We start from the raw sequence: 15,157 nt of genomic DNA, 5'->3' as shown, positions 1-15,157 counted from the left end.
TTCCGTTTTTTTGGATTTTACCGTTTTACGAGATATCGACTCGTATTTTTCATATTTCTGAAGAATTTTTCGATTGTTTCCATTCTAGGGTTTTTCAACTTTTAGAATTCGAATTTCAGTTTCGTTTTTTCAAATTTCACCGTTTTTTCAAATTTCACCGTTTGACGAGATATCGACTCGTATTTTTCAGATTTCCGAAAGATTTTTTGTTTGTTGCCATTATAGGGTTTTTCAACTTTTACAATTCGAATTTTAGTTCCGTTTTTTCGGATTTTATCGTTTTACGAGATATCGACTCGTATTTTTCAGATTTCCGAAGGATTTTCTGTTTGTTGCCATTCTAGGGTTTTTCAACTTTTAGAATTTGAATTTTAGTTTTGTTTTTTTAGATTTCACCGTTTTACCAGATATCGACTCGTATTTTTCAAATTTCTGAAGAATTTTTTGATTGTTTCCATTCTAGGGTTTTTCAACTTTTAGAATTTGAATTTCAGTTCCGTTTTTTCGAATTTCACCATTTTACGATATATCGACTCGTATTTTTCAGATTTCTGAAGAATTTTTCGATTGTTGCCATTCTAGGGTTTTTCAACTTTTACAATTGGAATTTCAATTTCATTTTTTCGAATTTCATCGTTTTACGAGATATGGACTTGAATTTTCCAGATTTTCGAAGGATTGTTGGATTTGGTATAAGGTTGTTGAATTTGGTGGATTCATGGGTATTTTGGACTTTGGTGACATGTCTTGCACGTGTAGAAAGTTTCAGTTTTCACGTATTTCGTGCAAGCATGTCATTGTTTCAAGTGTAATTGTATTGTCATTTGATGTAATAAATTTAGTGTTTCGTATGAGTTATTTCAGTATTACTTTATTTTCTCTAATTGTTTCAAGTGTGTAAATGTTTGAGTAATCATACGTTTTTATTGTTTTTTCATGATAAGATTATTTAAAAAATAAAATCAAATACGATACACATCCATATATAACCACAAATAAAGTATATCATACACATATGCACATACAATAAATATATACATCTAAACATAGGAATAACGATAAATATACATCCATGAGCTAATCGATACAGTGAAAATACAACTGCGCCGCTAATCGTCGACGCATAGAGGTAGACGACTCTCGGGGAAAAACGTAGCTCTGTGACAACGCCAAACACTCAAAAAATCGTAACATAAACACGCCACAGTCACCGGAGCCCAATCCCTGCTGAGGGACATTCAACGCTCGATGCAAAGTGAAGGGATCACGTCATGGAGTCCTCCCAGAAGATACCCGAAATATGTCCTCTCAAATAGTCGTAGACATGCGTAAAAACAAATATGTAAACAAATGTATACGTGGAAAAAACATAAAAAGATGAAAAATATCAAATAATCAAAAAGGAAATGAAAAACTTTAAAAAACAAGATTTAACTGCCTGATAATATCCTAAAATGGTGAAATTCAAAAAAACAGAATTGAAATTCGAATTCTAAAAGTTGAAAAACCCTAGAATGACAATAAGCAAAAAATCCTTCGACAATCTGAAAAATACGAGTTGATATATCGTAAAACGGTTAAATTCGAAAAAATGAAACTGAAATTTGAATTGTAAAAGTTGAAAAACCCTAGAATGGCAACAATCGAAAAATCCTTCAGAAATCTGCAAATACGAGTCGATATCTCGTAAAACGGTGAAATCCGAAAAAACGAAACTGAAATTCGAATTCTAAAAGTTGAAATACGTTAGAATAGCAACAATCGAAAAATCTTTCAGAAATCTGAAAAATACGAGTCGATATCTCGTAAAACGGTGAAATTCGAAAAAACGGAACTGAAATTCGAATTCTAAAAGTTGAAAAACCCTAGAATAGAAACAATCAAAAAATTCTTCAGAAATCTGAAAATACGAGTCGATATCTCGTAAAACGGTAAAATCTGAAAAAACGGAACTGAAATTCGAATTCTAAAAGTTGAAATACGTTAGAATAGCAACAATCAAAAAATCTTTCAGAAATCTGAAAAATACGAGTCGATATCTCGTAAAACGGTGAAATTCAAAAAAACGGAATTGAAATTCGAATTCTAAAAGTTGAAAAACCATATAACAGAAAAAACGGATATAAAATTTGAAAACTACCCTATCAGAAACCCTAGATAAGAAAATTCTCAATTTAACCCCTCATGAAAATTCCTATTCCAAAAAGGTCCACTGTTATATGAAAAATCTCAGAAAAACCCCTCTGTTCTAAGGAATCTCCCTGGTTTCCCAATATTTTAAAAAAGCTAAGTTACACCCCCAAAATTTGCTTAGAACTTGAGCGAACGCACTTGACGTGGGAAACACTGTTCCCACGTCGGACTGCCGATCACTTCGGCAGCCATTTTCGGCCAAAATTTGGTTGTTTCGGCCTCCGATTTCTACATAAATCAAATCTACACGTTGTATAACATCAAACCCCTCAATCAATTCAACCGAAACAACCAAAAATCATAACATTTTAAGCATTGTTCACATCGAAACCCTAAAATTTCAAATCGCAAATTCTCAATCAAATCTCAATAATATGAGCAATAACTTGATTCAAACAAGATTACGGGAGATATACTAATCTTATTTGCCATTTCCGGTTGCCGGAAACCAAGAAAATCGTCGGAATCTGGTCGAACATGGGATGAACGTGGTGACGTGAGTTTTGGCTGCGTTTAACGTGAGAAATAAGAAAATATTGGCTGTGTTTATATACAGGGGCTGTTTCGTAATTTCGCCAAACTCACGTTTATATGACCAATTTCAAAAAAACCCGACGTGGGCTAAGGACTTTCCCACGACACCCCAATACTTTAAAAAAGCTAATTTACCCCCCCTAAAATCTGTTGAACGTGGGATGAAGTGCTTGACGTGGGAAACACTGTTCCCACGTCGGACCGCCGATCACTTTGGCAGCCATTTTCGGCCAAAATTTTGTTGTTTCGGCCTCCGATTTTTGCATAAATCAAATCTACACGTTGTATAACATAAAACCCCTCAATCAATTCAACCAAAACAACCAAAAATCATAACATTTAAAGCATTGTTCAATTCGAAACCCTAAAATTTCAAATCTCAATAATATGAGCAATAACTTGATTCAAACAATATTACGGGAGATATACTAATTTTATTTGCCATTTACGGTTGCCGGAAACCAAGAAAATCGGTGGAACTCCGGATGAACGTGGGAGAGTTGGAAATTTTGAATTTTCTTTGAATTTAAACAGTAACATTAACGTGGGAAGGAACGAAATTTGCTGAGTTTATATATGGGGGCAATTTCGTTATTTCACAAAACCTGGGCATTTTTGCTTAAACCTAAATATTTTGGACAATTTCGCTTAGACCCCCTTAATTTTGACTAATTTTTAAAATTTCCCTTAAAAATATAACATATTGTTTGACTTTTTGTTTAAAGATAGTCTTGGCCCTAAAAACCAAAATGGACGAAGTTGATGCGACTTAAGAAGAATAATCATGTACTAATGGAGATAGCCTGACATAATCTGATCATGCTTTAAGGTAGAGTTCAAATAATTGGGTTTAATTTGGAAAGTGGCGCCCATTGGTATGCAAATTTTAATGGTATAGTTTGGATATAAATAGTAAAATAGGTAGCAAGTTGCTCTCAAGATTTGCCTAGTTTATATATACAGTTCCAAAATCAAGTTCATGCGATAGGTAAAGTTCGATGCAAAATGAACTAATTTAGGCTCAAAAAGTAGCTTAGTTTAAATTTAGTTAGCCCGAATTCAACTTGAGTTAAGTATAAGTTAAAAATGTTTCAATTTTTATGATTGAAGTATCTGTGAAATTATTTTCTTTCTTATATCAAGTATATTTTTAAGCTCCCATTAATATAGTCGGAGAGAAGCTTAGGATAACATCATCTTCACAGAGTCTAACGGCTTCATCTTCTGTGAGAGTCGCCATAATCATCCTGCTCAATGGACCTTCACTTGTTGACGATGGAAGCACCAAAATCTGTCCTTCTCCCAGCGCCGGTTCCACATAACAAGAAATCCGACTCGGTGTAAGCCCCTCTTCAAACGCCGCCGAACATGAATCCAAGCCCTCTAAGTTAGCACAAATCAGCTCACAGCCGTTCATCAACGGAGGTGATATTCGGCTATCATTTTGCCCCAGCCACTCTATCAGATCCATGATTCCTTCATTGTCCATCTTCCTCACCACTTCTCCTATAGCCTCAGCGGCTCCTGATAGTTTATTTTCATCAAATGAATCTGCTTGAACCTTATTGTAAACCAAGCAGTTTCCAAAGAACCCTTTATCTAACCCTAATTCTTTTCGCATATCTAAGCATATTGACATGTTTACGAGCCCCTCCGTGGTTCCTTTCACCCTGCTTACACAAACCCAGAAGAGGCCCGCCAGTGCAGCGAAGGGTGATGGGTCTGCTGCACCAGGGGGCCGAGCCATGGCTATGCAAGCTCTGACCATGGGGTCTGTAAATGATAGAGTAACAGTTACATGCTTTGTAGTGGTGAATGGAATCGATCTTTCGATTGAGGATTTGTAGTGGTTGATTAAGGCGGTGTGGTGCTTATGGTTGGGGTTCATGTTGCCGATTCTTCGCGGTGGAAGTGGGTGGACATACGGCGGAGTGAGCATAATTTGAGCCGAGGTTATGTCGGCCCAGGCCTTGATGAACATGGTGGCACAAATGGGATCTGCCAGGAGGTGAAAGCAGCTCAAGCCAATCGCTAGGCCGCCTTCCTCAAATTCAGTAATCTGTGTGGTGAATACATTAATATTTAAAAGAGTGAATTAAACTCCCACCCAAGGTTTAGTCATAAAACTTTTTCCGCCCCTAATTGGTATAAATACCACTTTTTATCCAAAATTAAATTCTAGTTATAATATTAAAAAGTAAAATTATTATTTTATTAATCAAAATTATTATAAAACCTTAAATTAAAAATTATATTTTAAATATTTAAATTATATAAAAAGTCTTTAATTTTTTTCACTTTCATCCTTTTTTCTTGTCTTTTTATAGGGATATCTTTATCGTATAAATGTATATTAGCAATAAAATATAAATTTTGAAAATATTTTTTAGAAAATTTTTGGGATCTATTGAAAATTCAAAGAAGTCTGGGGTATTTTTAATTTTTTTTAAATATTAGTCTACACCTAATTGTTTCAAAAATGATAATACACTCCCAAAAAATTGAGTAAAATGCATTAAACCATGGGTGTAAATGTTATCTAATAACTATTGAAGTTATACATAAATTCAAAGCAATGAAGGTGTGAAAAGATTAAAGAGATTACCTTGTAAGTTTTTTAATTTTTTTAAAAATTATATTGTAATGTTTAAAACAATTGAATATGATATAAATATATTTTTTAATTTTTTTAAATTAATAGATAAAATTATTATTTTATTTTTAGGTGTTTGATTTTTTTAAACAAAATTTGATTTTAGGTGAGAAGTTTATTTATGCCAACAAGGGGTGTGAAAGTGGTTTTAGGTCAAACCTTGGGTGGAAAAAATGGTTATTACACTATGAAAACTCAATTCCCACTTCAAATCAATGAAAATTTGATATATGATAACCTGAACATAAAAAGTCGACCAGAAGTAGGGTTTATGATGCATGTCCTCCCAATAAACAAGCTTACGTTCCTTCTCTCTATTCACATTTCTCAGCCAATCATCCACGCTTCCTCTAGCTCTAGCCTCCACCATCCGAACTCCGGCGTCATTACACTTGATCATCCATTGCCCTTCAGAGTTCTTCTGTAAGCGTCCAGTGACAACAGGAAAACACGTAAGCACTTCAGCCATGGACTCTCTTAGCTTCTTCGTTAACTCTCCAGCTTTGCGGGCGCCCTTAGAACTGTAATAGTAAACGATCCTTAAGTGGTTCTTCTCCATGAGACGATCAAGAACCGAGAAGTGGTAGAATTTTCCAGGCTGCACAGGCTTTGTGCTTGCCACTGTTCGTTTGCAAATGTAAGTGACTTCAGAAGACATTATTGCTAGGAAGTAGGAACTGATGAATTTTGTTTAATTTTTTTGCGTTTTAAAAGATTGAAAAGACCATTAATATTTGTTCATGGTTACCAGAAAAAACAACCCTTGTATATTTAGGGGAAATGACACTATCGTGATCCCTATATCAGTTGCCTTATTTCATATAAAACTCAGGCAGTTTCGTGATTCTATTTCCCCAATTTTTGGGGGAGAGAGGGGCTACGGGATGATGCTTCTGCTACGAGATTCAGTCATGCTCAAGGCTTTGCGCCATAAGCTAACTGTCAAGCAGATAGCAAAGCCCATGGTAGGCCACCTAATGTCCAATAAACTTTGTCCTTGCATCTTCTTGTGGCCCATTAACTCATAATAAAGAGCTGAAGGAAGACTGCTAACTCGTGGGAGAGTAATATTATATTTACAAACCAAGATAATAAAGAGTCTCTTGACCTATTTAAAAGTGAATGTTATATAATTTAGAATATCAGATAATGATCATGATCATGTCTCTCTTAGATCATGCATGTCTTCCCCCACACTGAAGCATGACCTTTTCTCTTGAATGATACTTCATACTTACAAGAATTACAATCCTATCTATTATAATTTAAATTAAAAAGTAATTTTTTATTCCGTTTTTAAGCCATGGATGGAATACAATCTGTGAAATCAATTTCTCTGGGCCAGCATGTAAAGTCATTGATCATTGTTCTTATACCGCAAATAGCTTCGGCCAACTGTTGCTTCCTAAGTTTGTTGAAGGCATAATAGTACCCTACAAGAATAGACCAGGTGTGGAGAGGCAATAGGGGCTGAAGAACAGAGTAACCATCCAATAGATTTTCTGTGCGTCAGCAATCACATAACGTATATGATGAGCTGATGATGATTACCGAGATTTGTAGAATTTAGTACTATCTTCTTTCAACCTCAACCGCCAACCAAACACTTTCCCAAGAATGACTCAGAAATTTGCCCTAATAAAATATCATAATCATTCATTGATGGCTGTAAATTGAGTGCCGACTGCGGAGCCAGGGCACCACTATCGTTTTGTCTTATCCCATGTCCAACTGGAACATGGACCCACGGCTAGCTCTGTTATAAATATAGAAGAAGACCACATAAGGAAATGAATTGATGAACTCTGTCTTAGTAATTATCTTTTCTGCTGCAGATGGCTCCCTTTATCTTTTATTTTTATATTTAATTTTTCGTTAAATGGAAGGGTGGCATTTGCAGCAGGAAGGTGATGGTAGAGAATTTGAAGATGGAAGGTAAATTTGGACTGTCTTGGGCAATTTATAGTTCTATTGCTTTCTCTCACATAGTTGGCATCACATACAAATAAACTGCAGGCTGCAGGGCCTTCTGAAACTAATTTTCTGATCATAAAGTGTTGGTAATGACACATAACTAATTATTAAGCATGTAATATGATTTTGCTGCCTTGCTGGTGATTAGGGGTGGATTCGAGTTGAGCTCGAGCTCACTTCAGCTCGAGCTCGGCTCGGTTCATATATGGGTAGCTCGAGTTCGAGTTCGAGTTCGGCTAAGGTCGGTTCGTTTCGGACTCGAATTCAGTTTGGTTAAACTCATTTTTTATTATCAAAACGATATCGTTTTTAATATATATTGATCAAAATGACATCGTTTTGTATCAAAAATTTTAATTAGAAAATTTGACGAGTAGTTCGAGTTCGAACTCGATTAAGCCAGACTCGTTTCTGGCTCGACCGAGCCGAGCTCGAGTTGGCTGTGCTCGAGTCCAGCCCTACTAGTGATAGATATGAGTTAAGAGTTGGTCTCTTATCTCCAAGCTGCCCTTCTTTCAACTTTAGTCATCTCTACCCTTTTTCTTTCCATTATTTTAAGCTTGGGCAACTCCGAGGAACCTTCCAGCCGAAATTTTGGAACTCTATTCATATATTGTAATTGTCTCAGTTACCCTCGGATTAAATAACTCCTTCAAGGGAGGTAGCTGAGTCCATTAGGGATATTTCTAGGTTTTCCAGATATGTTTGGTTCGGGTTTCTTTCTCCCATTTCTCCAAATCTTATTGAGATAATCGGCAACCTACGCAACCTAAAAAGGAAAAGATGCTACCACCTTTGTCGTTTCTATTTGTCGGCTATCTTAGTCTGTAGTTTGGTTAATGCAGGCCAAGTTGACAAGTCTATATATCCCCGCAATTGTGATGTGCTGAGATACAATCAGACACATAATCTAAATGTTCATTTAGTTACTTCACATGGGGTTCACGTTGTAAAATTCAATCATTGCAGAACTCTCACTGACCGTCATTGCATTGCAGGTTGTGATAGAGCTTCCACACATTTTAGTACAGAGAATCATATACGGCGTTATAGTTTATGCTACAATAGGATTCGACTGGACAGTAAACAAGTTCTTCTGGTATCTCATCATCATGTACGTGACACTTGGCAGTGGTTGTTACTCCTAATCACAACATCGCCGCCATAGTATCTTCTATCTTCTACATAATGTGGAACCTCTTTTCAGGATTCATTGTCCCTCGACCAGTAAGTTACCCAAATGTTTCTTCTTTTTTCAGTGATTTTACAAGAGAACTAAAAAGTACTCTACTTGCAATGTGACAGAGGATGCCGATGTGGTGGTGATGGTACTACTGGATATGTCACCTTGTATGGCCTGGTAGTTACACAGTTTGGAGATACAGAAGAGACATTAGATTCTGGTGAGAAGGTGAAGGATTTTGTGAGCCATTGTGGGTATAGTTGGAATTATATTGGCCGGAATTACAGTGTTTTTTGGATTCTGTTTTGCCTTTGCCATTAAGGCATTTAACTTCCAGAAAAGATGAGGACATTTTATATTATCCCAATACAATTGGTTAAAAAATTGATAATTTTCACCTCCTTATGATCAAGATTGATGAGGGCCCTTTTCAGTTTCAAAACAAACTACAAAATCCAAACGAGTAAATATTTTTTCTTTTTTTTTTTAAATTTTTTTCTTCATTTTCTTTTCAATTTGTGTGATAGAAATGAAAAACCACAAAAAATAAAATTACCAAAGAATTCTACTGTCATCACCTTGTAGAACAGGAAGCAGGTTCTTTTGGTAGCTCTTTACCATCCTGACACAAGAACGGTCATGGTGCAAATTCCAAAAACTTTGACAGAGCGTTGAACTACCAAAGGAACAAGTTTGCCCTTGCTTGGAATAGCTACAATTGAAGCTAGAATCGGCGTTTCTTCGATGGAATTACAGTCTCATCGTACCTGTAGAATTTCAAACATGTTGGAAAACTTTACAATTTTTGAGTTTTTGTTTTAATTGATTCTTTTCATTTATTTTTCGAAAGTAAGGTTTTATGAAGTATTTAAAGGTTATTTAGCGCTAAAAACATTAGACTATTGATTATAATTGATTGAGTGAATTAGTAAATAAATGTAAAGATTGCTTTTTTCTTATCCAGTATCCGAATCTTGATATGATTCACTAATGAATTATCGTATCACTTGTTTTTTGTTTTACTGTTCAGTAATCTTTTAATTGTTTCGGTCTATCTCCTTGAATATTACTCTTCTAGCCCAAGAAGTTTCAAGCCTCCATTCATATTTTTATTGCATGAGCTGAGAAAAAGATGAAACACAAAAAAGTACGCAATGGGTTTCAACTGAAACTGAAGCAAAAACCATCCCAAGTGAGGCCCTGGTGATTAAAAACAGTTAAAAGATGACATTCTTGTTGCTTCAAGATAACCTGAAAATCATCTTAATACAGGGGTGCTTTTTACTGCAAATGATGAATAATTGGCCTGCAGTGCAGTGCATAAGCATAACCCTTCATCAGGAAACCAATAATCACATTAGTTCAAGAGTTTGGTGACTCAACATAACAGTGAAAGCCCATTTAAATGGGATGGATCCAATCTGAGCTTTTTCAATTCAAATAACCTATTCTTAAGTTGAAATTTGAACTCAATAATTCAACTAAATATCAACTCGTTTACGTAGCATCTAATGATGTCGACTTCACCAACAACCTTTTAGTGATATCACACTAACTCAAACCAACTTCAAACTTGGTTTGATTTGGCTTATGTCGGGCCCTTGCCTAACCTCAGCCAAAGAACTCACATATAGCGCCAATTCTTTTCAAGGTTGAGGCCAGAGTTTTAAATTGAAAGCATCAGACACACACAGCAGTAAATAATTGCACCTACAGAAAGGCCGTAAAGGGGATGAATTACATTCCCACAAGAACAATCACATATTATGAGATCAATTTGCCGCTGCATATGTTACAGTTGAAATTCAAATCCCTCTAAAACTACAACTAAATTAGAAGGGAAAAAGACAATAAGTATCAGTCACCATATCGATTTCCTAAGCTGTCCAAGAAGCTCTGCAACTCCCTCAAACCCTCAGCAGAAAAGCTCCTTTGCACTCGTGAGCATGGAACAAACAAATTTGGGGGAGGCTGGGATTGGAACCAAACCACAACTACAGCTGTCTCCACTCTTTCTCTTCAAAGCCTCATCAACAAGATCCTTGCTACAAATGACTGCATCATTATGCTCCTAAAGCCTCCGCCGAGCAAAATCCACAGCATTTTGGCTCCAAAACACATCCCATATCCCATCGCATGCTATGATGAAGAATTCGTCCTCCTCCGTCAGTTTCGTAGTCATACACTCAGGCTGTGCAGTCAGCGGTCCACCGTCTGCACTTTTCATTCCTTCCATTTTCCAGTATCCTAAAGCACGAGCCACATTGAGTTGCCCATTGGGATAACCATCATAGATCTCATAGACATACCCGCCGGATGCCTCAATTCGCATTTTCTCTCTGAAACAGACTGGTTTGTGATCTCTCGACATTTCAATTGCCTTACTGCGGCGACATAATACTGCTCGACAATCTGCAGCATTTGCCACCAACAATGACCTGCAACCATCAAAATGAAGAAGAATAAATAGATTGAGGTTTATCAATAAAATTTCGTATTCACTGACCAGTGAAAGAGATTAAACCCAAAAGAACAAAGCAAGGCCGACAAACAGAAAAATCAACATTATTAGAAAAAACAGTGTTCTCATATTGACCTCATTGAAAATTTTCTTTTTTATCTATATTGACCCAAGATGTTCTATCACAGAGCCGCTCTGGCTGGAGCAACTTTTGACCATAGTTTCAAAATCTTGCTCCACCTTATTCCACTGAAAATTACAGTTTTACATGGCTCTATATTACAACTAGAGGCTCATACACATGAATCAGAAATGGATAGTCCTCACCTGCTAAAACTATAGTAACATTCTTAATAAGCATATACACAAAATTAACAATTTAAAACAGACAAAATTTCCATGCACATCAAGTATCCAGCACTATAGTAACATTCTTAATAAGGCTTCCAGCACTTAGCTAAAGTGCAGATAACAGTAACACTAAATGTGAGAAGAGTACTGATTGCTAAAGTCTATTCAAGCAGGCCCAAACAAGAAAAATTCAGAAAAAATCCAAAGACAATTTCATCTCGAGAGTCTTCATCTTGGATGAAGGCAATTTCATTTTCATCTGAAACAAAGACAATCTGACGAAGGCAATTTTGTCTTCATTAGAGGAGATGGGCTTCACCAGTGGTTGAGAAGTGATCGACAGAGATAGTTAAAGCCAAAAGAGAGAGCCAACGTCACATGCCATCTCCGATGACGATTTGCAAACCTTAGGGGAAAAATTTTGATTTTTCAAACTTCAAGTGAGGGAGCATTGTGAGATTTTCAAGCTGATGGAGGGTAAATGTAATAAAACTTTATTTTTTGTTAAATAATAATTTTACCTTTAACCTTAACTAAGATTTTTAATAGATAAACGAGACTTTTATATTTTCAAACTTCACGGATGTGACTTTAAGAACGCACTTAAACTTAGGTGGGAAATAGTCCTTTGGCCTTTAGAAGAAGAAACACAATAAGGAAATGATTTTATGCAGTTTTTAGCCAGCGCCTCACCATCTTCACATATATCAATCATCTTCTCTGCCGCAATTGACTCCCTTTATCTTTTATTTCTATATTTGGTGTTTTGATTGGATGGAAGGGGGCCATTTGCAGCAGGAAGGTGATGCTAGAGAATTGAAGATGGAAGGCGTCCGGCTCAGAAAGTTGGTCTGTCTTTCACAGTATCTAGTTTCTATTCACATGTATAATCTTATTCATGAATGTCTCAGATTCTATGGCCTACAGTTATTTGAGTCTATGTTGTTAATTTTGTTCTATAGACTTAACGTATATAATTGGCCTCACATACAAATAAACTGCAGGTTGCATGGCCTTCTGAAACTAATTTTCTCATCATAATGTCTTGGTAATGACACTTAACTAATCTCTTCTTATCAGTTATCAGTTAATAGTTAGTCTCTTCTTATCTACAAGCTGCCCTTCTTTTAATTTGTGAGTTGATCAGCCATCATTTTTAATTAAAAAAAAGTATTATCTACCGCTTACGGTGCTAAAAAAAACCAGATCACTGACTCAAGTACGTCAGCTCCCCATTTTCTTTCCATCATTTTAAGTTTGGGCAACTCCCAGGAATCTTGCAGCCGAAACCCAGCAAGACCAACACATTACTCCCTTCATATATTGCAATTGTCTCAGTTACCCTCGGATTAAATAACTCCATCGAGGGAGGTAGCTGAGCCATTACAAAATGTAAGGGGTATTTCAAGGTTTTCCATAAATGTTTGGTTCGGGTTTCCCCCTTCTATCCAAATCTGATGGAGATAACTGGCAACCTACGCAACCGAAAAACAAAAGATACTACTACCGTTGTCTTTTCTATTTGTCGTCATTCTTCTTCTCTAGTTCGGCGAATCAGCAGTGAATGCATGCCAAGTTGACAAGTCTATATATAACCCGTGTTCAAGGCCTCATATCATTATGTGAGGTAACAAACCCATGGGTGCGAGCGAGCCTTACTACTTTTGAAAACAACACCGGTGCTGAACTTCAACTGAGGTTCTTTAGACCCCCGGCGCGACCAGATCACTTTCGTAGGACCATTACAATCAAAGCAAATGCGAGAGCGAATATATCAGACTCAGAATTACGTTACAACTACACAGACCCAGAAAAGCACGAGGTGGTAATGATATTTGTCGATGGAGTTAGCGCTGGCGTGGGATTGGTTCCACGCCAAATCATTAACTTCACGAGAGTCATCTGTGGCATAAATGAAGCTGGAAGATTGGTCATTCGGGGTGTCCCAAAATGGTTTGGTTTCTGCACCCAATTTATAAAAATAATTCCTCAATTTCGTCCTTTTCGTTAATGATTTTCTGATGTCTCCGTCGTATCAGGGAGTGTGGATGCTTTTGCAGGAGGGGGTTTAGAGGACCTCGCATGATGGTACATTTATATATGGGCTTTTCAAATTTTGTTTGTTATGCGAATTTGCTTTAATTTGTGATATTTATTTTAAAGAGAAAATCTTATTCCTTTTACTCTTTTGCAGCTCTAGCCTGGCGATCCATCAAACTCATAAGCTATTTGTCTTGTCAGTCGTGTCAGTATCACTTAAATAAGTGGTTTATCTAATGTGTGGTATATTGTTTGTTCAAATTTGGTAATTTAGATTGGAATGTACGATGACTTTCTATTGGTTGCTGTCAAGTTTTGGGCTCCATTTAGTCATTTTTATTTCCAGTTTCAATGATATATTTTTTACTTGTGGTTGGTATATAGGATTTTTTTCTGATCTTTTTGGATTTATTTATACCCACTTACGTATTTCTTTTTTCTGATCCAGATTCAATGTGTATACATCTTATGCATTTCTTTGCCAAAAAAATTATGTATACTTATTTTAGGCAACTAAATGTGTATATATCTTATGTATGTTATTATATGATTGAGTGATTTTAACTTAAAAATATAATAATATTTAATCATGTGATGACATATTTAAGTATGTACCCAAAATAAATACTCATAGTATTACTCTTTTTTAACCCATGGTAAGTTCAAAAGTTTATAATAAAATCATTTAAAACATCTTGATCAATTATAAATGTTTAGAACAATATTATATATACAGTGTTAAAAACGAAATTTGACTAATAAAATATGAGCTTTTATATATAAGGGAACATGCATTAAAGTTTCTTTGACAACATATTAAAATTCACAGATATTTATTATTTGTAATTTTGCATAGCCAAAGATTTCAAACGAGCGGATAGGACATTATACATATGACTTAGAACGAACCACTGCGGCGGCGGTGGTGGCACAGCAACTACTCATTTATAAATCAAGACCTGGAGTACAGTCATTTCGTTTATGTATGTATATGCTTAGGTTGACTTGCCAACACTGGCTCCTTCTTGCCTTATTTGTCTGTCTTTCTCTTGCGAGACAGACAAATAATTACGAAACTAGAACTGGAGAAATGGACTATCAAATTCTTGAAACTTATATATAAATATAGAGAGAGAAGGTGCTTATGAAGGTCGGGCCAGCGACGATAGGAATCAACAAGGAAAGGAAAAATGGAATCTACCGTTTATTGGGGAAAAGGTTAGACGAGTGAGAAATGGAAAAGAAAATGATAGCTTGGAAGAAACAATAAGAGATCACCAAATTAATTTATTGCCCTTGTTTCGAGAAATTCTTACTCTCCTCTCTGGTTTTTCATTGATGGAATTCAATTCGTTGTAGCTGTTACTGAGTTCATCTAGCTTTGATTTTCCCTCTTCCATCACACCCTCCTCCGAATTCCCACTAACTCGGATTAAAGTAAACGAATCAGAAGCCATGGAGTAGCACAGTTTTTACAGCTAACCTCTGACAGGCTGACCCTTGAAGTAGCCAAATCAAGGTCAACATACATAGCTCAATCTTGGGCCCTTTTGTGAGGAACAATCCTGGAAACTCTTTCCAAGTCTATTCGAATTATAGAGCTTAAATTATTCAATGACAATTATGAACTAGTGAAGCTCTCGTGAAATTACAGAGCGTGGAAATTTTCTATGTGATGCCATTCATCACAGATGCTTGGATATTACTTACTGATTTTGGTTATTTTATTTTCTAATACCATGTTTTCACGTTATAAACTCATCAGTAA

At 36.0% G+C, this 15,157-nt stretch overlaps 1 protein-coding gene and 1 pseudogene across 1 annotated transcript; both read right to left on the bottom strand.

Annotated features, from left to right (window-relative positions):
* Positions 1-3,863: 3,863 nt before the first annotated feature.
* On the bottom strand, positions 3,864-6,067 carry LOC123201064 (protein ECERIFERUM 26). The gene is made up of 2 exons (XM_044616517.1): positions 5,619-6,067; positions 3,864-4,786 (listed from the first exon to the last, which is right to left on the bottom strand). The coding sequence occupies exons 1-2, from the start codon at positions 6,036-6,038 to the stop codon at positions 3,878-3,880; spliced, it is 1,329 nt and encodes a 442-aa protein (XP_044472452.1). The 5' UTR covers positions 6,039-6,067; the 3' UTR covers positions 3,864-3,877.
* Positions 6,068-10,299: 4,232 nt separating this feature from the next.
* On the bottom strand, positions 10,300-14,846 carry LOC123200849 (annotated as a pseudogene).
* Positions 14,847-15,157: the final 311 nt, after the last annotated feature.

This window comes from Mangifera indica, chromosome 17, assembly GCF_011075055.1.
Source record: "Mangifera indica cultivar Alphonso chromosome 17, CATAS_Mindica_2.1, whole genome shotgun sequence".
In the NCBI taxonomy this organism is placed as follows: domain Eukaryota; kingdom Viridiplantae; phylum Streptophyta; class Magnoliopsida; order Sapindales; family Anacardiaceae; genus Mangifera; species Mangifera indica.
The sequence above is the reverse complement of the archived record's forward strand: the minus strand, read 5'-3'. Positions and strand labels throughout refer to the sequence as shown.

Bases quoted from the DNA above. Each gene is read 5' to 3' on its own strand.
- LOC123201064 (XM_044616517.1), bottom strand. From the start codon at position 6,038: ATGTCTTCTGAAGTCACTTACATTTGCAAACGAACAGTGGCAAGCACA. The intron at 4,787-5,618 runs GTTATCATATAT...TTCACCACACAG, and splicing joins GGTCGACTTTTTATGTTCAG to ATTACTGAATTTGAGGAAGG.